The sequence below is a fragment of the Gambusia affinis genome, linkage group LG05 (genome assembly GCF_019740435.1).
Source record: "Gambusia affinis linkage group LG05, SWU_Gaff_1.0, whole genome shotgun sequence".
Classification (NCBI taxonomy): Eukaryota; Metazoa; Chordata; class Actinopteri; order Cyprinodontiformes; family Poeciliidae; genus Gambusia; species Gambusia affinis.
In genome coordinates this window covers 28,554,064-28,578,585 of record NC_057872.1, presented here as the reverse complement: position 1 = coordinate 28,578,585, position 24,522 = coordinate 28,554,064, and the positions used below count along the sequence as shown (strand labels likewise).

The window sequence follows — 24,522 nt, the reverse complement described above, 5'->3', positions numbered from 1 at the left end:
GCAAGTGGTCTATGCAAAACAAAACAAATAAAAATTACTTTTGGCAAAAATTACTTTTATTTTTTTACCATTATTTTAGGAGAGTGAACTGCATGTGGTAGACATTGTTCTGGTCAGAGGAGACTTTGAATGTACCACTCCACCTGGTAACGCCTGGTGGCGGCAGCACCATGATGTGGGGTTACTGATCTAAAGCAGGGACAGGAAAATATGGAGGACAATACAATACAAGATAAGACTGGAAGAAAACTTCATGACGGTGCTGATGTTCACTTTCCAGCATGACAGTGACCATAAACATGTAACCAGAACTACGATCTAATAGTTTATATCAGAGAAAAACATGGAAATGTTTTCATTAATAATGAATTTGAATTCTAACTTTTCCCTTTATGTATTACTTCAATTTCTTCTTTTGTTATATTTGATAAAAGGTACTCCAAATGAACTCACCTTTCTTTCACTAAATATACTTATCACCATTAGCAGATTTTCCTGACTCTTTTCCTTCATCACAATGTCCCAACAGACTTTGTAAGCTTCAACATGTATCAGGCGGTAAAAATCAAACCAAGTATTGCATCCAAGATATTCTCTGCTATTGCAATATTGTGCAGCTGACTTTTAAAGCAAAGTGTCATAGAGCCCAGTTAGTGTCCAGACCAGAGCGTCCAGTTGAAAATCTGCAGCAACACTTTGACATTTAAAGTGGTTCTGCAAACTAATGACTGTGTATCATTTTCCTTCCACTGGACTGTGCAATTATGCAACGCCAGTAAAATACACCACAGCTAGTTGCTGTTACACAACAAAATGTGAGAAAGTTCAAGAGTCTTTGAATAGTTTTGTGAGGCAATTTATCAAATGCATTAAAGCCTCAACCTTAACGAATGCCTCAACAGATGGATGAGCTGTGCGTGTTTTTTTACAAAGTTACCCGCGCAATCTAAAGGCCAGGGGTCTCTCTTTTCTCTTAGTGAGCAACGAGATTACACGCACTGTTCTTTATCTTAATCTCCTTCAGAGGCCATCAATTCATTCGGTCCTAATCTCATCTCCAGGCACTCTGCTGGGACCGTGATAGCCTTGTGTTTTTCTGTGCTTTGTGTTTGTTCTGCAACCAGAGTTTCAGCTCAAATTTCAGCCGAAACTGGTTTGTTTCAAAATGCCGTTGAGCTCAAACTTCTGCAGGAGTCTCCAGTTTCAGCTGATATGTTTTTGTTTTTAAAAGTACTCAGTAAATCTCACAGAAAAGAGAATTTTAAATCAAAATGTTTTCTCAGTCAAAGACATTTAATAGTTGCAGGATGATCAAGTGTGTTGGATTTATATAATGTGTTTGAGTTTGCTTAAAAAGCATATTAAGATGTGATTTGAAGGAGTGCGACAGGGTCAGAGGGGGGGAGATGACACAAATTGAAGGCAATCCGGTAACATCAGCATCACGTGGCCAAACCTACATCGAGCTTTGGATATTTTTGTCAGCTGTCACTTCATAAAACTCCAGCTAACCCATTAGAAACAAATTTGATAGTCAGCTGCAGCAGGATTGTTTTTTCAATGAACAGTCACATTGTAATCTTTTAAGCCAAGATCAACTGCACACATATCTGTTCCTTTTCTTCTACAGATATACGTGGCTGCGTTTTTTTAAGGATCGTAAAAATGCTTTCAGGACTCTGAAAACTTGTTTGTTAGTGAGTGTGTCGTTCAGATTTGCCAAACAGGTCAGTGGGGGTAATAAAAACAGGCTTATCTCCTCTCGTTAGGCACACAGCAGATAAGAGATGCAGACAGAGACGCTGCAGATTTGTGCTGTCGTATTACAGAGCCAAACAAGCGAATCCTAAATTGAACCAGAGACGAAGCAGGATGACAGAGAGACAGAAAGGGGCAGGCAGGGAGGCTGGTGGAGGGGGTGATGGAGAGGAGGGCAAACAAATGCAGCAAAAGCCAGCAGCCTGGCTGTGAAGTTGAGGATAGGCCAGTTTGTTTAACTGTAATCCCTTCAGGGAGAGGCGTAAACATGCAGCAACAGAGAACAAGGGATTGAGTCGAAAAGAGAGGGATGTGAGATCTTTGTCTTCCGCTTTCTCCTTCATCCCCTCTCAGTGTGTGATCAGCAAGTCGAAGGCAGCAGCAGGAAAATCCCGCTGTACTTATCAAAAGCCAGCCTCTTAATCACAGGCTTCATCTCTCCTTGCTATACCTGCTGCCTCCTTTTCTCCAGCCTCATCTCTCCTAAATGTCTTTCTTCCTACTGCGCCGATGTTTGGACTAATCTCCGTTTGACTCATCTCGCAATGAATCCGCTTCTGCCTGCTACTCTTACCTATGTTTAGCTCCTTTACTACTGACTCACATTCTCCTAGTCATTAGAAAGAGCTGATCTGTCTCCTGATTCTCATAAAAGCGCTCTAAATGGATGGTTCTGTGGGGTTATTACTCATACCTTTCTTATCTGTTGTAGAAAGATATCTTTTTACTGCAGGTTTGTTGAATTTAGTCGGGCAAACCCCATCGTTTTTTCTGATTCCAACCATTTAGCACCACTTGAACTGAAAATGTTCAAACCCACAAGATAATAACTGCTATTATCCATCTACATTACTGGTTCTTAAAGTTTTTATTACAAGTACCACTTTGCAAAATTCTAAGTTGTTTGAGAGTCGGCAAACTGACAGGCAATTGAAGCCGAAGTGCAGCAAAATTTGGGTTTTGCCATTTCATCCAATGAACCACTGAAAGGTGTTAAAACTGTTTTATTAGTTGGAATTGTATGAGTAGAAGGATGCAATTTATATTTCCACCCATTTTTAGCCACGTATTAAAAAAATAAATACTGAAAGTCACCCTTGAAGTCTGAATTAATAAAATTTTCTTGCATTTAAAATTTGGTGATTGATGATGCATTGATGATCAAATATCATCAATGCATATTTGATGATTTGCATTGCAGTACAAAGCAACACTTTTAGATAACATGTTGATATCGTGTTTGAAAAAAATAAAATCTGGGGTGTGCTGTGTGCATTGCCACTAGCAGTTATCCTGTTCACTGAACACATCAACCAGCAGCTTCCACTTGTTTTTTTTTCATGTTACTGGGACACGGTTAGGCTGACCATTCCCAGATTTAACATCCCAGCATAACTAACTGGCAGCATTTTTCCTAGTTTGCAATTGAATGTTTCAGTTTTTAGAAGATAATTCCTGAATATTTTTTGAAAACTGTGCTTGAACAGTGTTTCTCTTTGGGTCTTCATCATTCAGTTTTCAAGGATTCACCAATTTGCAAATTCTTCTGTGGTATTTGATATTATTTTTGTGAAAAATCCATATCTGAAATATTGAAAGGAAAATGGGAAGCTTAAATACCTAATCAGAATGCTAAATGACATGCTATTGTTGGTGTTTGCAAAACAGCCAATCAAGGAGCATCATTTGATTTCCTTGTCACTGATTGGCTGTATTCCCGAGGTGATGTGTGCCTGGTCCAACACAGCTGAATCAAACGGCTAATTTTACTCCTCAGCATGCAGTCGAGTTTTCCAGAGTTTTGCTAATAACCTGGTTATTTCACTCAAGTTGAAGCAGAGATGCATCTAAAACTTGTAGGACACCGACCTTTGAGACCTGGAGTTGAAGACCCCTAAGATCGTCTATCTTCAGTGGTTTTGCATAAAATACAACCTGCAGCTAAATTGAAAAGTTTCATTTGACTAAAAGCAGTCATAGGAGTTGTGATTGTTGAGGCAGATTGATCGAGCTGGCATTCTCAGTCAGTGTAACTATAGAGTTACAGAAGTTTGTTGGCAGAGAAAATAACACTTCACAATGGTGTTCTCCAAAAAGTGGAGAACACCATTAGTATAGTATGTGAGAAGAGACTTTACTGCTGAAGGAATTTAGGGAGGCTTTGTAAGAGGAGTTTGGGTTGACTTCAAAGAAGTTTCGGAAAACTGTTTGACTCAGAAAGGGAAACAAAACTTCACTTATCCTGTAAGCTGAGGCTCTTTGTGAAGAGTGTTGCAGGAGTATAAAATGCCAGGGAGGCTTGTGTTATCAGTTGTTTCATAATCAAAACAAGAGCAGTATCCAGATTTTTCAGTGCATGGTCAAGATTATTCACAGCGTGGGTTGGATAGGCTTGTTGTGGTGGTCTTCAAATTATGAGCTGCATTGTGCATCAGAGCAGCTGAATCTGTGGCCACGCTTCTCAACCAGCAAAAGGTACGGGGTTAAAGGTCAGCCTTTGCCCCAGGCAAAGGAGTCCAGATGTATGTACATCTTGTAGTAGGACACAGCTGGAGATGGGTTGATCTCAAACTTTAACATAAGATGGAGAAGAGAAGTCTTTCCTTTGGGCCAAGCTCAAAGTAGGAAAACCTTTGGAGGTTTTCCAGGCATGTGAGGGGAGACGGGGATAGGACAGATACGAGCGATTATGTATCTCTTCTGACCTGAAAACACTGGGATTCCCCCAGAATGACCCAGGGAGGATGATGTTAGGATTATTCTCCTGAACCTGTTAGCCTCACAATCCAATTTTTGATGAGCATAAGACAGTGGATGGATGGATTATCCATAGAGCTAAACATTTTGACTTTCAGTAGCTAAAATCCACTAAGATTTGTGGATTGGGATAGGGTTAGGGTTAGGGTTAGTCTCTGTTTGCCTTTTGCTTCTCTGACAATTCCCTAACTTTTCTACAAACCCAATGCCACCCTCCAGATAAGAAAGTTGTGACATCTGAACAACCCCTTTAACCAGAAATAAAGAGAAATTGAGATAAAACTGGGGGGGAAAAATGCTCAGTTAGGGAGCTGTATCCAGGATTCACCATGCATCCTGAAGCTCAAGAGATTCTGGTGGTATTTTCATCCTGCTGAAGTAGGTCTGCAGTAATTTCAGACATCTTCAGCCAACCATTCAGCCTCATCTCCTTTTCCCGACACTCCCACTCCTCCCCCAGCTCCTATTTTCCTTCACTCCTGTGCCTCGTGGGAGCGCGGTGGTCCATGGCTGACTGGCTGGTCAGGCAGGGAAGGCTCTTGCACAGGAAGAGGAAATAGATGCCTTTCAGACCAGATTGTTCTCACATTGATTGGCTCACAGGAACAGACGTGACCTCAAAACTAAATCTGATCTCTGGCCCATTTTCCCACTCACTGTAAAAGAAATAAAACAGAACATGATTTGGTTGAAAGAAACTGCTCTCTGCCTCTGGGCTCTGTTCCTCTCAAATAAATTGGACGGTGCTTTGTGTGCACTTTTTTTTATTTTTTATCTGTTTTCTTATTATTTATGTAAATTGTGCTTGTCTGGAAGGGAGAGGCTGGAGGGCAAAGGGCACGCAGCAAAGCTGTAGAGTTCTTGTGTAAATACATCAAGTGAAGCGATGAGCGTGGGATACAGAGCCGGGCGTTCATACGCTGCGTTTACTCTGTTTGGATGGGTCTTAACTGTGCTCGCGTGTCTTGTCCTTGGCCTGAAGCTGCTCAGGTTTAAACATATCCAGCACACACACTCACACACACTCTTCCTCTGAGGTTTCATTACAGAAAGACGTGGCTGGTGACAGGGCCAACACAAATGGCACTATCACAAGTCACTTCTTTCACTCTCACACCTCAGTCCTTTAAACTGAGCCTTATTTCCTGCAGCATTTTTTATTATTCTCAATCAGAGGTTATCTGAAGGGAAGGAATCACTTTCTACCTGAAGCCTGCTGAGTGAAATGACATGGTTGGATAATGACGGCTGCGAGATAAGAGGCAAAGAAAAAAGGGAGAGAAAAAGAGGGCTTCAGTGTCGCTTAAGAAAAAACGCTGGGAGCTGAAAAATGAGAAGGTTGGCGTGATGATAAACAGAGACGGCGATGTAATGAGGAAGCGGTTATACAGGCAATACGGGAAAAGCAGGTATTTAAAGTGCCGTGTGGCTGGCAGAGGCTGCGGTGCTGTAGAGACACAGCACCACCAGGAGGTCGAGGACCGTCACTGCATCAAAGCACGGATGCATTGCATGTTGAGCTCAGATTCAGGGACGACTTCTCACTTTTTAGATTAGAAATTTTTGCATAAAATTCAGTTTGGCAGACAAAAACAAAATTTATTTATTATTCAAGGCTCTTTGCGTACAAGGATTATCTGTGTGCAGTGGGCATTGGGGGGCCTTTGCCCACCCTGGATTGGAAGCTGTTTTTTATTTATTAGTTTTATTGTGTGTTTTTTTTGTTTGTTTTGTTTATTTTTTTTTACTTTGGAGTGACCAACTTTCTATTATTCCTGTCTCAATTTTATACAGTATGTGGCTCCCAGAATTATTTGTTCTTGGCATTTAAGTGTCAAAAAAATAAGTAAACATAATTTTAAGAAATAATAGCTTTGTCGTAATCAGATATTTTCCAATTTTTAACAAGTTTTGATGAAAATGTTTTTGTTTATCAGGGTTGTTCTCTATAAGAGACGTGTTTCTGTATCAGTTTTAAAGAAAAAGTTGTTGGCTGTCTTAAATAGTGACCTCCAGAGTTTAATTCTTCCAGATCTCAAAATAAGACCTGAGATCTTAAATAAACACAAAAAGCATAAACAGAAAATATATTACTGGTTATTTCTGCTAATACCTGGTGCATAAACATGCTTTATCTGTATAATTTTGTAAGAAGATCCCAAAAATCCACAACTGTTGGGTTTAATTGTGTTTTCTAAAACACCAGAAATGTTCTTTAAATTGCTTTTTATATATATGTTAATATCACAACAAGTTTTAGGTTTTTGTTTTTAAAAAGAGAAACTGGCCTCTTTATTTGTAGTCAGGAACAATAGGAACTTTATTACTAATCAAAGGTTCTCTGATGTGCTTAAAAAGTGAAAAAGTATTTTTTAAAACGTCATGATATATTTCCTAGGAATGGGTGTATGTCATATATATATATGTCACTTATGGTGTTTTTCACGCTTTATAAATTAATGTGAAGCAATTTTTGTGACTTTGCTGTTGCAGTGAACACAGTGATAGGGTTTTGATACATGTTTATAATTGATGCTGTATCTAAAACCCACTTTCAAATTCCAAATATCAAGGATTTGACCGAATTCAGATAAAATTACACCAACATGCCTCAAAGGTGGCTCTGTCTGAATGAAGTGGTCCCCCGTGTCTTTAATTTCTTCAGATTTCTGATCTAACAAGAGAAAAGTAAAATGAAATGAGACTCTGACGGTGGGGAATCTGGTCGACTTGACATGACTTCAGGTTGGATCATTAAAAAATCTCATTAAGCTGCTTCGTTCTCTGTTCTTTGAATAAATCAGTCTCTGTTCATCTCTATTCCAAAAGAACATATTCTCACTCATAATTTATTTTTTATTTCTCTCTGTTTTAAATTCAAAATCTTTATATTTAGCTCAGAAAAGTTTTTTCTATAGCTTCTTTTTCATGTCCTCGCTTCTGCTTGGACACGTTTAGATCAAAGGTTACAAACAATTCCCGACCATTTAAGCCTCTAATTACGATAAATGTTTGCAGAAGTGATTCATAGTTCTGCAATTTGTTAGATTTGTTAAATCTAATATTAGGAGTCAAAAAGAAGAGCTCTGGAAGAACTTAAGTGAATCACACAAGTGTTTGATTTGGCTGATAAAAGATGTCCTCTTGTGAGTTTATTCTCACTTTGTGACTGATAATGAAAACTACACACTTGTTGGGTTTGGTGAAAAGAAATGAGCAGGGCGAGGTTTTCCTGAAAACACAATTAACTCAGTTCACCTCATCCAAAGACCAGCTCTGATTGTAGAGACAGTTTTATTTAATATGTGAGGAGCTTTGTGATTATTTTTGTGACTTTGTGATTATTTTTCCCAAAAGAGGTGGGATTGCAATGATAAATTTTGGAAAGTGTGATGTGTTGATGGTGCACATGAACCCCTCTGAATACAGCTCTCATAAATTAGAATATGAAACCGGAATGAGAGAGGAAACCCACAGCTTTGTTCTGAGCAGCAGGGATCGTAGTGGGTCGGTCTCGGAGGTGATGTAGCGAGACGTAACGACTACTCCGAGAAGACAGGATCATTAGAGCAGCTTCTGTGCATGTGAAAGAATGGAAATTATTTTAGGAGATGTTCAAAGTAGTCTATTGTTGGAAAAGAATCATAATTAGAAGGCTAACAACACTCAATCATGACCCCTCCAATTACTAAGACGAGGAGTTTGTTCTCATCAGATGAGCCTCAGATCCTCTCTGCCCTTTACCTCCCCCTCATTAGCATAATCCCCCAGGAATACCAAAGATAATGAGTCGAGCTGCACTTTCAGTAAACACACCTCGTCTCTCTTTCTCTCTCTGTAAGTGTGTCTGTCTGAAAGCGGCTGATGCTCAGCGTGGACATGGTTCATTAGTCGAGCCTCTGCGTGATTCCTCTGGTTCTTTTTAATCACCCCTGTGACTCGACACTCTAATCAAGACCTCTCTTGTACTTTAGCAGCAGTGTTGCACATGTTCACACACACACAGGCACACACGCATTTCTTCACCCGACTTAGTCACTGAGTGTTTTTTCTTTATTCCCTTGTTTTATTAAGCTACTCATAGCGAAGTGAAATATCACCTGATATCTTCTTGCCCTGTGCTACATGACATTTCATTAATACTAATGGTTGTTAAATCAGTGCCTTCCAACCTGAGCAGCCTGGAGTTTTGAAAAGGTCATGCAAATAATTGGAGCCAATATATGATTATTGAAACAGAAAGAGGTGTGCAACTCGGAGGTTTACCTTGTTTTATTATGATCATTTAGCTTTCTTTTCTTCACCTTGACAGTGGTTAGAAATGGTGAATTCTAGTAATTCTATTAATTTTTGTGCTTTCTTTGTAGCATCTTGAAAACTTGCAGCATAAGATTCTCAAGATACGCTTATTGCTGTAAGGGTTTAATATATTTGCCCATCCTTTGCAGCTGCAGCAACTTGAATCCCTCTGGAAAGACTTTTCAGGTGTTTCAGTAGTTTGTTCATGGGAAGATTTTCACACTCACCCAGAGTTGCATTTATGAGGTCAGGCATTGATATTGTAGTTGAAGGTCTGGGTGTAAATTCATCCCAAAATTTACATTAATTCTTCAGGTCATGGTTGGGGGTTGCACTCAGCTGGTCACTACAGATAAATGACAGCCTCTTTCATAAAACTCACTCTTATGCTAATCTGAAGGACACATGAAGCTGTATATTTACTCTGTATAGAGTTTGACCCCTGAACCCTATGCACCTGATCACCCATGTATCCAACCACTTTCACTTTTGTATAAAACTGTGTGATATTTAGTACAGAAGACACTTCCTCAGTGGATTTATTGCAGAGGCAGCATCATGTCATTGAATCATGCTGAACTCTTGGGATCAATCCATTCTTTCACAAATGTTTGTAGAAGCAGTCTGTAAGCCTTTAATAATCTGTGGCCATGAAAATTATTATAGTACTGAACATATTCATGTGGAGGGATTACCAAATATTCAGGCAATAAAAAAAAATCACAAACAAAAATGTACATCTGAAGGTTTTTATTTAACATAGAAAAGCATCAATGGCACTTTTATTTCCAATGTGATCTATCAAGTTTATTTCCATTGATTATCTTATAACTTTTTTAACTTGGTGAGAGAGAACTTGGGTGAGCCTCCTTTTTATGCGGCATAAAACTAAAAGCCCAGATAGACTTGATGTATTTGATGGAACCATTCGTTCTGCTTTCTAGTAGAAAATCCAGATGGAGAACATCCAGCCACCAGTTTTTTGTCCTCCATAGTGGAGAAAAACACTAATTACTGAAATTACTTAATGACCAGTTTTAGGGGCTCTTACGTTTTTCCTACAGTTTGGCTTGATTTTCTTTTAGATATAACTGAATAAACAATAAAAACAACACATTAATTTTTTACCAAGATCATCTTTCTCTGCTATTAAGATTTGACTAAAAATGTTTCAGTTTGACCGAAGAAAATCTGTAAGGAATGTTCTTTACTAGTGTGTTTTTCTCTTTTCATTTTCCGAAACAGAGTTATTTCAGACAGATCTCCATTTTTAAGGTGGAGAGCAAACATAACTCCAGTTAAGAAAAAAAGACCCATAACCTTATCCCTTTAAACTCCTGCTTAAAATCAAATTTTTTTTGGCTCCACTGTTTTCTATATTTTCTCCTTACATAAAATTAATTTCACCTCACACTTGACTTGTAAGTAAACATTATACAGAAGTATAAATGTATATATATTTGTATATAGTAGTACTTATGTCTGCTAGACATAAGTACTACAGAAACACTGCAGATACAGGAGTGCAGAAACACTCCTGTATCAGGTCTACAGAGTAAGGAGTTACTGTTTCGTCAAACACTTGTAAATTTCATGCCGTTCTTTTTTCTCAGTTACTCCACTCGCGCAAAAGGGTGGCACCACAGGCAGCATCATCGGCGCCATCATAGGGGTCATTCTGGTCTTGGCCGTCATCGGAACAGGCATAGCCATGTACCGCAAACGCAAAAACAAATTCAATTCAGAGTGAGTATCTGACCGACTGAGCGTGGACGACTTTGTTTCACTTCACTTCACTCTTTTTCTTTTTTTGTGTAAATCTGTTCCCTTCAGATGGCACAGCATACAGCGTGCCTCACATTTGTGCGACTCACTAAACATGACAGCTGTGTGTGTTTTGTTTCAGGGGTCCTCCCAAGTACAAGCCCCCTCCTCCCAAAAAGACCAGCAGCTCTAAAATCAGCGTGAGTCACATGCAAACGCTGTAAAGACAAAGAGTATCGTCCAGACAGTTGTGTCAGGTTGTCGGATAGAAACTCGGATTTCATTTGATCATCTGAAATGTATGTATTGATGTGTTTCTGTGTGTACAGTCACAGCCGTTGATCCCGGTTAATGTCCCAGTGACCCAGGATGCACCTCTGCAGAGTCAGTATTACTCCACCCAATCCCCAGAGCCCATCACGGTGAGAATGCTTCCTGACTATAAATTAATGCAACTTTAATTTTAACTTTACTGGATAATAATTGAGTTCTTCCTAACACCAGTAAGGCCCCTGTGAGCTTCTATCAAATATTCATCACGTTACTCAACTCTTCTCCAGAGCGTTATGATTTATTTATTAAATGGTTTTAGCTTGCTGCCCTTTAGCAAGACGGTGAGGTCAGCATAAACTGTCTAAACCAATGTATAATATTTTATTAAAGGGGAAGAAAAAAAGTTTTAACATAAAGTGCTGTTAGTTTCGCTACAATCCTCCTCATCTGGTGGCGCCACCAAGTGGTGGCCTGGATGTAGCAGTGGCAGCTTTATACGTCTGCACATAAGCCTTATGTATTTATTATGTTGTCATTTTTCTACTGTTCAAAGCTTCTCAATTTCAAAACTCTGTTTTCCTGTCCACTATGAGGGAATTTAAAGAAATGTGTCTTTAAATTATGTTGTTTTTTGTGCTTCACCAAAAAACAACATAATACTATATGGGACACCTCAAAATGTAAAAATCTAGGATATGACTACTTCAAGATATATTCAATATAAATGACAGCCATAAAAGCTAAAAAAAAATAATAATAATTTTAAAAAAAGTTGGGATTGTATTTGATTATAGAATTTGACATCCATTTATTTTAACTATATTGGAAACATAAGCAGTGGAGATTCAAAGGAGATGATTAGCAAGACAGACCATCATTCTGGATTGTTTCTATTCCAAGTGTATTTTTCTGGTTGTTTACAGTCTTTTCAATGTGTAGAAAGAGGAGGAGGAGGAGACTTATTGCTTGTTGTGCCTATGGGGCTCAGCACTGCCCGCCATCCGTTTCTGGCCCACCCTCCAGATCTTTACTGTGCATTCATGGCTGCTCAGACTAAATATGTCACACATTCATTACATGTATTAGACAGACTGTGAAATGTTTGCATCTGTAGAACATATGTAATATTTATGTATTCGGGATTTTTAAAGAGAGACAGCAATGAGTCATCTGTGCCTCACCTCTGGCACATTTCATCACCATCTCCCCTAATTCGTCCATGTATTTGAACATGCAATACACACATTGATTTATTTTAAGCAAACATTTTTCTAACTGTACAGGAACTAAATTATAGAACAGTAAAGTGGATAAAAACAGATTTTTTTAAAATTACATTTACCACAGGTCTGAGAAGCTCCAGTCTTACCTCAGTGCTCCACAGAACAGCCTCCTTGGGTAGCCAATAAAGCCCAAACTCTGCTTCTTTCTGTATATTTAGGAGTCTTTTATCTGTTCTGCATCCATTTTTTTCTAACATGCAATGGAAAACTTACCCACAGCAGTCCTGGAATTTGAGGTTTTCCATTTCCAGCACTTCATATGCATCTAATAAAGCCATGAATGTGTGTGCACCTATGAAAAATATATAACCCTGTATTTTTTTATTGCAAATTCTAAAGCGAGTCAAAATTTAGCCAGTGGGGTTTGGGTAATTTTAAGTGCAATATGTGTTTTTTCTGGTTCTGTTTTTTCCTTCCAGTCATGACAGGAACAAATGAAATATTCACCACTTATATTGTCATTGGCAGGACCTGGATGGCCAGGAGGAAGACGTCGATGGCGATCTAGGATCACACGATGGAGAGCTTTACTTCTCTTCTGGTTGGAATGACCCTAAGAACAATGAAGTCCCACCTCCTTACATGCACACAAACAGTGACCTGCAGGACAATAACGGGAACCTTCATGTCAGCCGCGGAGACAGCTTTATATCATCCGCCATGATCGTCTGAGGGTCGTCGAACAAAATGGATGTTTGTGTGTATGACTGGGTGCATTTCTGTTTAAAAAGGACACAATTTGACTCTTTTCTAGAGTAATAACTTTGTGAATGTGAATATTTTCTGCCATGTTGCCAGTAGTCTTTATTGTGAGGTAACAACTTTTAGATATGTTGCTTTTATGGTGTTGAGCTAGATGGAAACTATTGCTGTGCACCACTGCACAAGAATGTAAAATAACTGAATGTTTAAAATCCCAGCATCTTATTCAGTTACAAAATGTGGCCATCTTACAACTGATAATGTTAGCCTGTTTATACAGAACATCTAATACTCCTACCTGCTGTGGTTATAGATGTAACTTGGTTAGGAGAAGACCAATAAATCCTGGTAGGTGCATCTGTTGGTTTTCAAGCCCAGCTGGCATGAAGTCTGTGTGAAACAGACGCCCTGCAGAGAAGCCATTAGCTGCAGTTAATCAGGCAGCGCCAAGACGAGAGTCACAGACCGTGACGACATTAGGTTTTTAAACTGCTGTCTTATCATGTTTTAGCACATATTCCTGCAGCTTTTTCTGTTTCCTATTAGACTTTTTGCTGAAGATTGGGCGCACAGCCTGACAGCCATATTTTTGTGTTTGAGCAGCAGACATTTTGCATCCTTCTGTCCGTCCTTAAAGCCACAGAATGAAGAACATGGTTGCTAAATACATTGCCATGTCTGACCATTGAAAAACTTTGTACCTGTTTTTAATTATTACTATTGTTGTTATTATTATTATTATTTACTTTGTGGGGCAGTGTTTTCAGTTGGGTTAGGATAAATCTGGATTATAACCATGAATCTGTTGCAATGAATCTCTTATGGAGGATTAGTGGTTCAAGAGGTCAAGAGACCACTAAGAGTAGTAGTGGTTGAAATATTTAAATTATTCTCCTTTATGAATTTAGAGGATTTTCTTTGTGTTGGTGCCATGAGGGTGTTTCATATTTTATTTTATCTATAAAATGGTGATTTATGCTGGAAAACTTCAGGTTTTAATCATATGTCATGTGCAAATTAAGCTTTCAAATTTCTTTTTCTTGATTCAATAAACAAATTTAAATGTTTCAGAAATCATTGTTTGTATTCATTGCAGCATTATTTCCCTCCACTCCCAGCTGTTGTTCCATGTCTTCCCCACCAGAGGGCAGTGTTTACTGAGTGAGCGAGCAGAGCGCAGTGGTCTCGAGTCCTGCTAATGACCGACACAGAAAACACCCATTAGAGTGTGGTGTGCTCTTGCTGCTTAATGAGTGTTGCTTTGTGCCGTTTGTCAGGAGATGATGGTGGGATGAGTAACCTGACGAGGTTCCGGTTCTCACGCTGCATCGGAGGACTGTAGTGGCTCAACCGATACGGACTCTGGTGCTTTCCCCTCATCCTGTCTGACTCACCTCTTTCTATCTTGAGCTGCATTTCCTTCTGTATCACACTCCAGCAGCACAGGATGAAGGTGATCCAGTTTGAGCACTTTAACCACAGCAAATAATTCCCTTTACAGATGCGGAGTTTGGGGATTATGCAAATATCTCTGCCGCAGCAATGACTCGTGTGTACGCCGCTCGTGTGTTGCATCTTATCAGTATTAATTGGTACGGTGTGCCGCTGTGTCCTGAATGAGCCTGGGCCTTTTCAGATTAGCCTGAGCTGCTGCTGCTGCTGCAGATGAAGGCTAGCAGCACACCATGACTCTGCAGTCTGTTACCCCTCTGCCTATATTCTGGTCACACATGAACAACAAGCTTCTCAGAAGTACTGAATGTCTAATGGGTCCATTGCTGACATCATGTCTCTCGCAGCTAATGGCCAGTCAGGGTTCCGGTGTAGTCTGGGGAAATTACTGTATTTTTTCCCTAGGTATGGATCGATATGGAGACAAAAAGTTGGAGGACAGAAACATACTCGTTTTTCAAAACATTATTGCCTGTCCCAATAACTAAAAGCTGTCCTTCATTCCTCTGACACATCTGACCTTCTTTTCTGACATTTTGTCTTTTGTGTTCTTCCTTTGGTCCTTCCCTTTTCATTTTACTTGCATACCATTTCTTGCACCTTTCTGTATCTCATCCATCCTTTCTACTTTATATTCTTGGTCTTATTTAGTCTTTTATCTTTCTTAACTTTCTTCTATTATTCCTTGTGTCCTTTATTCATTTCCTCCTCTCATCCTTCCTTACAACCATTAGATCTTCCCTGTATATTTCCTCCCTCTTCATTCCATCATTGGAATGCCTTTTTTTCATTGTGTCCCACCTTCCATATCCAATTCATCTAGCTTTATTCCATGTACCTCTTTTCATTGTCATCTCCTTATATTCTCACTTTCTTCCTGATTTTCCTTATGTTCTTATCTCTCTCCTTTAAAGGTTTTCTGGAGAGAGACATGGCGCAAAGATCTCAGGTTTTTTTTATTTATTTATTTATTTATTTATTTTTCATCAGATTTGGGTTTGGACTTTAAATGGGCCATTGTAAAACAATTTTATTTTCTGCTGTGTTCTGGTTTGTTGTCTTGTTCCACGACCCGGTTTTGGCCAAGTTTTCGCTCTAAGGCAGATGGCCTCATAACCACCTATTTATTTTTACAATGAACACAAGTATGAAAAGTGTGGTATGCACTTTTTTTCCAGACCCACCTTTGCACTGAAACTTTGAGCAGTACCACTAGCTGCCTTAAGAATTCACCTCATTACTGTACAGGTCCACCTCTGCCTAATTCAGAGGCGTCAATAGTATGTGTTAGAATGGCATAATCAAAGTCCGGACCTAAATCCAATTGGGAATGTGTGTCAATTTGGATTATTTTCGTCCAAAAAATTGGACATGCCATTCTGTTGGCATGGAAAACTCAGACATGCCTGAAAAGATTACTACTCCTGATACAGTATTTTAATTTGCCAAAACTTTAACTTTTTCGTCCAACGTACACTCGGTTTGTGAAAAATGAGGTTATAATATCAAAGGGTTAAAGGTGTTTGAATTCTTTTCAAGGTGCCGTAAAATGCAGGGACTTCAAGAAGATGTGCTGTAAACTGGATCAAAGGCTTTTATGCGTAACTTTAAGGAACATTTCTCTGAAGAGAACTCCTTCAGCCTGTACCCTGTTACTAATATAACTGTTCTCAGTATTTGCCCCATTACAGGATTAGCAGACCTTGTGAATTGGCAGGCAGGTAACCAGGAGTGAGGAATAAGGCAGAGAATAAAGCGCTCATGCCTCTAGTGCCGCTAAGCCGGTTAAAAATAGAGGCAGAAGAGAAGGGATTGAGAGAATCGGGGTGGACAGAAAAGTTGTGGGAAGGAGTGAATGTATGAGTTGACTCCCAGCAAAGTAGGTGATTGGGGATTTACCGAGTCACCTTGTCTGCAAGTGAAACAAATGTGTGGCAGCTTGGGACTTCAGTGATTCCTGGTGCTCATTCCTAAGCCACCGGCAACTTGACCCGATGGACAAACTCTGGCCAGATTCATTATGTGTATGACAATGATGAGCCTGTTTGGCTGTATGCTGATGGCTTGGTTGGTGAGTAAAACACACATTGATTTATAAATACAAGCCTGACAGGGATTACAGCACCCCAGTGTGTTTTAATTAAGACAAATAAACTGAATATTGCAGAAATGGGATCAAATTAGATTATATTGCCTCCTATGACGTGTAGAAATAGTAAAAACATAAATCTCCAACATATTCTTCAACATGTACTGGATTTCTTTTCGTGCTAGTTTGTTTCCCCACACATTATTCTTACTTATCGTGACTATTTCTGTAAATATCAGGCCAGAAGGACACGCTGTGTGAAAGAGCAAGAGGACGAGGAAGGCAGGAACACTGGCACCATGGTGAGTGACGCTGTGAAACCACGAGCACAGACATGGAGGCATGTGGGTCTGGAGATATGCTGGTGGACTGAGTGGGTGAGGCCCGCAAGACAGAGAAGCTTCCGGGGATTAAAGGGGAGTGTAAGGTGGACAGCTGGGGGAGGCCGGGATCAGATCAGATTGATTGAAATTTGAACCATTTGTTCCTCTCTGTTCTGATTTACTGAACTGCTCAGATAGATGCTACTTTATGAATCCCAGATCCACCTACAATATATAGAACTGATTAATCAGTATCCGGTTTTTCTAAAGGGTTAATGAGTTTATATTTAGACAATGCGCATTGCTTGTGTGTCTTAACAGAGTAAAGCTGACCTAAAAATATCACCCACAGGAATGTTGGTGTTACAATGTTGAGAGACTGAACTATCAACTTGGCACATGCTGCAGTTTCACACATCACAGCAGACAACTGCCCACTAAATGTGGCAACCTAGAGCTGTTATGTTTTAAACCTCCTCATGGGCTGCGTTCAGGAAAACCAAAATTATAGGTCTTCTGACATGAGTGATTTGCAGGAAAACACAACTTCTGACATACTAATGATGAAATACAGAAATAGACTGTTCCCAAAGTATTTACATAGAGGAACAGCATGTATGGGGGCTATTAGTTATTAATACTTTCCTGTTGGTTTAGGTGGGTTTGAAGTAGACTTATTGGCTGATGGATTGATGATTGAAGCCCCCCTTTCTCTCTAAAGCTTGGTATGTTGCTTAATAATCTTATCAGACTTTAAGATATTTCCCTGAAATGAACCAGGTCTTGCATAAAACGTCATGATGAATTCAGAACAATAACAGACCCTGACAGTTTATGATTATTGTTTGTTTTCAAAAACTAACTGAAATCAAAGAAGTGTGTCTCAAATTTCCCTTTTACCTCTTAACTTACCTCTAAATATTTTCTGAGATGTCAGTGGTCTTCAGAATCAAAGTGTATGACTATGTAGCCTGGTTATCTGATGCGATTTGGAAAGACTGCACAGTTTTAAATAGTGTGGAGTGAAACTGATGAAGAGATGGAGCAGAATTTAGACTCCAATAAAAATGAGATGGAAAAAACTTTAATCAGTAGCTATTTTAAGCCACATGAACGCTCGCTCTTCAGCTGAGGTATCTGATGTTATCTGATGTTCTACTACTCGCCAAGTAGTAGAACGTGTGAAGTGTGCTCATAATAATCTCATGGATAGCATGTACTATTCATGAAGTGAAGCAAATCCATTAGCTACTAATCATGTTTGAAAGTAAAGACCAAAATATGATTCTACTGCAAAGCTTTGTGTGTTTTTTCCTTTTTTTTTATTCAATTGATATGATTTTTTTATATATATTAATCTTTTATTTAAGGTGTCACAGCTGTCAGGGGTTGCGATCTCTACTTAGCACTTAAATGTGCTTGATAAATATGGAAAGTTTTGTGGACACAGACCTATGTGAACATTAGGCTCAAAATTAGTTACACTCCTGACAAATCCTTATCGTTCTGTCAGGTGGTTTGTTTTTAAAAGTCTAATTACATCACAGCTTAGTGCAAAGTTGGAAACGTCAAACCGGATGTCATCATTAGCGGCTTTAGTCAGCAGTGACGTATGGCCATGTTTTTATTTTCTGCCTTTTCTGGGAAGATACCTGCTTTGCTGCTCCCCAACAGATGCCTCCCTGGGCACGGAGCCACATCCTCCATCGCAGGTCATTTGTAAGACTTGTGCTGGCAACTAAATGGTTCTGGTGACGCCAGCAGAATATTTACTCTCAGTAGAATAACGAAGCATAGCAATCAAAAAACAGCACAAGGGAAATGTTAGATTGAATGAAAAATGCTCCAGAGTCCATGTCAGAAATGTCCAAATTGGCTCTGCTGGTACTGAGTTTAAATATTCTGATGATCTTTACTTTTAATCACTTTTCCTCCCATTTAATATTATTGTTTATGCCCTGAGAGTGGGTCACACTGCTTTGTATTTTCAAGTCTTATTACTTATATTCACAAAATGTCTGACCTTGTTGATCCTGCTGTTTTTATAATTATGCAGCTGTTAAAGAGAAAGCACAGCTCTGACTATTTGCTTAAATGAATTTGTCGTTGTTTAGTGTTGGGGTCTCTTGTGTGTCTCGATCTCTCAACTCCCAAACCAAACTGGGCAGCATTTCAATCACAGTTGGATCAGCTCTGCTTGAATTAGTTTTGTTTATTTATTTATGCTTCTCGTTAAGTTAGAATATTATTTCAGTGACTCAAACATTATTTATATAGGTTAATTATACACAGAGTAATATTTTCAGGCCTTTCTTTCTGTTAATAATGATTATGATCATTTAAGGTTAGAATAATACTTTAAACCAATAAAGAAAAGATTTTTAATACAGAATTGTAAGCTTAATGCATGCTTTAAAGTTTTTATTTTTAAATGGTACATTTACTCTGACAACAAGCTTCACTGGGAGGCATATTCTAATTTACTGAGATGTACCTGCATCTATTTATTTATGTATCAATTTATTTATTTGATTACTCTTCCCTGTGTCTGCAAGCATTGTTGGTTAGCGTAGTTTTGCAGCTTTCAGAGCTAAAATACAACTGGGAAATGTTGCTGCAAGAAAGATTCAAATTAAAGTCTTTATTAAATCCAGTGCTCTCACATAAGGTAAACAGCGGCTGTATTTACATGCGTCCAACATTGTGGGCTTGTTTGAGTGACATTTAATTCTGGAAAGTGGTGATGCCGTCTGGTTTTTAATAGTCAGTGCTATCAGGTCAGGGTGGATCTTTTCTTCTGAGTGACTCTGTTCACTTTCTCTCATTTAACCAGACGGGATGTCTGACGTGGCCTTTAAATGTCTTGTGAAGTGTTGCTGGCTTTCCCACAAATGACGTTCTCCGCAATCATAACTGTTTCCTGAGTTATCATCAGCGGGGAGCAGTTTGCTGTGACAGGGCGGCATCTTTCTTGTGCTGAAGTGTTTAGTGTGTGAGCCGATAAGAAACCAGACACAAACAGATTGCTTTGGAATCAAATGTTTCTCAATCTTGCAATTTTTTAAGCTTTATGTGCTTGTGTCAATTAAATTAATTCAAATTATGGAGAATCCCATTTTGCAATAAGACCAAGTTTTGTTTTCTCTTTAATTAAATCATGTGGCAAATGTACACACATGCTTGGTCTCTTCACACTGGTAAAGACGAGCTCCACCTGGATAAGAAGAAGCTGACAGACAGAGAGATGCTGGTAGCTTTAGTCAGCAGACATCTACACCTTTGAAATGTGCTACAGTAGAGCAAAAATGCACTTGAGTCAGCTGATTTCTAGGACCCATTGTACAGTGCATGTGGAAAGTATTCACAGTGCTTCACCTTTTCCACATTTGTTCTGCTACAGCCTTAATCTAAATTATAAAGTTTTTGAGATTTTTGTAGAAAACCAAGAAACCAGATCTATGCAAGTATTCATGGCCTTTGCTGAATGTTGTTTGAGCCTTTGGCAACAATTACAGCCTAAAGGTTTTTTTTAATATAATGCCACAAACATTGTATTCAAAAATATGAATAAGGCTGTAACATAACAAATGGCCAAAAAGCAAATTAGAGTCAATGCTTTCTGGATGCACAGTTGATCTTAAAAAGGTGAGTTTTTCAATCCCTACTGCTGTTGTCACGTTGCTTGGAAGCTAAAACGTTGGAATCCACTGAGAAAGATCAGAGTCCTAAGATGTTTTCATCAACTTTTCCATTAATTTTGTTGAATAATAATTAAGAACCATAGCAAATATGAATATATCTTAAATTGCGCTAATTTCACATAAATTAGCTTAGCTGTTGTACATGTTGAACCAGTGTTGCCATGACAACAGAACACGTTACAGAGAAGCCTCCCTCCATTTTCCTTACCTGGTTGTCCATGCAGGGTTGCTGATTGCTGTCTCCAGCAGTCAATGGGCAAGTTGCCACTTTATCACAGGGCAACAGAGAGAGTAACCAAACGAAGAACCAGGCACACACTCCAATCTGGACAAGACGTAAAAAAAAGCCCTTCATAAGAACAGTGGAGGATCTGTGATGCTCTGGGCCTGTTTCTCCTCCAAAGGCCCTGGGAAACTTGTTAGAATGCATGGCATCATGAACTTTGAAATGCTAAGAGGCTTTAGATAAGAATATGGCGGACTCTGCCAGAAAACTCAAAATGGGTCACCGCTGGGTCTTCCAGCAGGAAGATAATCCAGACACACGGCCCAGAAATGGTTGGCTAGACTCAAAATCAGCCTTCTGCTGTGGATATCTCCCCCCACTGACTTAAACAATTTGGAAAACCTGTGGACAGAGCTGAATGGAAGGAAACATGAGAGAGAAAGAGTCCTGCTTTACTCTCTTGAAAGATTATAGTTAATAATAAACATCTCCAGTAAATGAAGGTTATTTTACTACACAGTTTCTTACACATATATCTAAGGAGTCTAAATTAACATGCAGGGCACTGCAGCTCATGGTTTGATAAATGCTGAGAAAACAATTCAGAGTTTAAAGGCGTTGCATTGAAACATAGGTTTCCAGATCTTGTAAAGATATTTGTTCTTGTAAAGCGTTTTAAGATGCTCCTGGAAACTCAAGCAGTTTGTTCTTCTGTTTTCTTTATATTGATCAGTACAAAATGCATCCAACATCCAATGAGACTTTGTGCCTCTTGTTCTTCCTCTGGCTGTGAAAGACTTAAGCTCTAACTTAAGTCTTATGTTAAGATTTCTCCGTTGTTTCCCCAAAATAACCGTATTTTCTTGCCTATCGTTTTTGCCTCAGTGTTGGCTGATGAGACAAAGACAACTAAAAAAATGTGCCAGGTAACGCATTGGGTTCCACCACCTCTGCCGTTAGAACAGTTTGTTTGCCAGATGTTCGCACTACTTCCACGTGAGGGCAGACGTTATGTCAGTGAGGCTGCAAGAGAGGCGACAAATGTCATGCTTGTCTAACGTGAATTATAATGATTGATTTGTTTTCTCCTGCTTAATCAGAAAAAGATCCAAAACTAACATATTCAGCTATTTTAGCCAATTTGTTTTTTACTCAATTTAATGTTCATCTGCTGAATATTCAATCAGCTCTTCCCCACAAGATAAAACAGATGAATGAACTTTGACCTAGGATGCCACATTTTAGTCAGAAGTTGTTAAGCTACTCACGTCGCTGAGTCGTGCCTATTTTTATGATTTGCATTAGAATCTCCACTTGTTAGTCTGCCCGGATGTGTCCAGATGCTCACGTTAGTTTGATCAAGCTTGCAGCCGCATCCATGGTTCTCATGGAAACAGCTTTGCAGCTTTAAAATCAGCCCATTAAATCCACAAATACGGTTGACAGATGTCAAAAAGTACATTTGTTATATTCAAGCAGTCGTTTAATCTGTCTGATGAAATATTTCTGCACATTTAGCAGCTTGTCTTTACTTCTGCCACTTTGTGCTTTGATTATTCTCTTATAACGCAGCAGTTTAAAAGGAAACATGATATTGCTTCAGGATCAGCCAAGAACGGGACTCTGCCTCAGTTGTTTCTGTGTTCATGTTTTGCAAGCCGCATGTTCTTGGCATGCATAACCTTGGGAGAAATCCTTCCTTAAGCATCGTGGTAAACATTAGAGCACAGGGAATTTAACCAAAAAGGCTGTCAGGGTAACACCGTCTGTCCTCACCACGTTACTCTGTCTGCACGGACACATATCTGCTCAAGATGTTCCAAGTAAAAATGCATATGAATGCAATTTAAATTTTAAACAAGGAAGCAAATGATAATGGTTTTGAGCAGAACAAAACTCCTGCATGCCCTCTGATCTTTAAATAGATGTTATGCTGCTGGAGTTTTGTTCTGCTCTTTAAATATTTAAGTCACATCGTCTCAGTGTTGGTGCTGTTTTGTGTATGTATATGTAAGTGTGCGCCATATGACAGTACAAGGATTGAAAAACAAAAATTGGAAATGCAAATGGTAAAAAACCCCATCATATTTATATGTTTTTAAACATTGCTGACCCAGTAAGTAAAAATGAAACAAATCCAAAAAATGTTAAATTTAAGAAATAAAAAACAATAATTGTGAATTACTTTGAATTGGGTAATGGTATTTATTTCTATGTTTATTTTGCATTGGCATAAGTTTATTTTAAAATATCTGTTTCTGTGCTTATTCCTAATGCTAGGCTAGTTTCCCAAAAATACCAAATCATATTTTATTTAAAGCAGAAAGCTGTATTCATAATATAAGGGAGGAAAAAACAAATTGATAAAAAGAACATCCACAGTGTTTTGCAGAAGTCTACATTCCTCTAATACATTTTAAATGTTACTACTTATCAATCACCAACTGAGTTTTTTAGGATTTTATGTTACTGTTAAGGAAGAATAATTAAATTAATGAACTTTGGAAAAAGTTTGGCTCTCTCTTCCTCTATATCCCAGGTCCTCTCAGCGGGCGACGTGCAGCCACAAGGAAAACAACCATGCGTGTTGACGTCACAGAATTACAGAGTTTAATCCAATACAAAACAACGTATGAATTAACAACAAAACTACAGAACAACAGAGATACAGATTCGTTACCTGAGACAGACAAAGATAGAGAAAGAAAAGACAAAGACGCGTCTTTGGAGAGAGCTGGTGCAAAAAAGGCAAAATAGGAACAGCTGTCTGCCTTATTATTCCTGTGCACGAACTTTTATAGTGAAGGTGTGTCTTTCCTTTTTAATATATTCAATTAAGGCGTACCTCTGGTTGACCAACCAGAAGCTACCCTAAACACTCAGAAAAACTTAGAACTCCCCCTACTTTACACCAAAGATCAAAGGCCATTTGCTCCTTGGTAGAACAATGGAGCAAGCAGCTGCATCCTGGTTTTCTGGGCTCTAGGGCCATTTGGGCAAATAAAAGCATAAAACAAGACTTCACAGATACCTGTGAAATTCGGAGTGTCTCCCGTTATCTTCTCCTTACATACATTGTCAGAACAAAGCTAAATCCAATAATTTGGTTCAAGGAAAGGTTACCTTCACAAACCCAGTTTTGCTCATCTGCACTCAACATCTCAAAAGATTCAAATCTTTGCCTTAAACCAAAAAATAACACATAAAATCAACAGAACAAAATGAGGTCTAATTCCTTTTTCTAACCTATGAAACATAACATTCAATCCTAAGCATTGTTACACAATCATTTTCCAAAACCCCCTTTAGCTTAAATCCTGAGCAATTTTCTAATACTAAACAAAACATTTTCATTCAAACAGTTTCCATTTGATTCAGATATTGTCCCAGATAGTACAATTTTCAAATACATTCATCATTTACTAGACTAGTAATTCTAAAATTAGATAATAGCCTTTTAGTTAAAAACTTGCTATTAGTACTTAGAAAAATGTTTTAGAAATTAAATGTTAGTGGTTTTAACATTCTATGTTGTATTTAGTTTTACACTATCCCAGATGTTGGTTCTGGAAAACTTTTGATCTACTGTGAACCAAACAGGCTTCTCTCCTCCAGGCTCAAGTGATACTGCCTTCCAGGAGATGCTAATTTTATGGCCTCCTGTGTCCTAATAGCCCAGCAGGAGCCTCACTGAGAGATTCCCTTTGATCTGCATTTGGTATTTTGAATACTCACCAGAAACCTGAGAATGTTCAATATACCTTTTACACATGCCGTAAGATTAACTGTATTAAGCACTAAAAATAATCATTTTTTCTCAGCATTACAGACCAGAAAGCAGCCATTGGTTTTCATGATTTAATGTTCTCAGACAAATCTCTGTGGGCTTCACAGC

At 38.7% G+C, this 24,522-nt stretch overlaps 1 protein-coding gene across 1 annotated transcript in view; it reads left to right on the top strand.

Moving 5' to 3' along the window:
* LOC122831081 (nectin-2-like) overlaps positions 1-13,910 on the top strand; it is a 115,073-nt gene extending 101,163 nt beyond the window's left edge. The window contains exons 7-10 of the mRNA XM_044117011.1: positions 10,428-10,560; positions 10,721-10,778; positions 10,908-11,000; positions 12,603-13,910. Coding sequence (XP_043972946.1) covers positions 10,428-10,560; positions 10,721-10,778; positions 10,908-11,000; positions 12,603-12,806 — 488 coding nt within the window. The 3' untranslated portion in view covers positions 12,807-13,910. The remainder of the gene's footprint in view (positions 1-10,427; positions 10,561-10,720; positions 10,779-10,907; positions 11,001-12,602) is intronic.
* Positions 13,911-24,522: the final 10,612 nt, after the last annotated feature.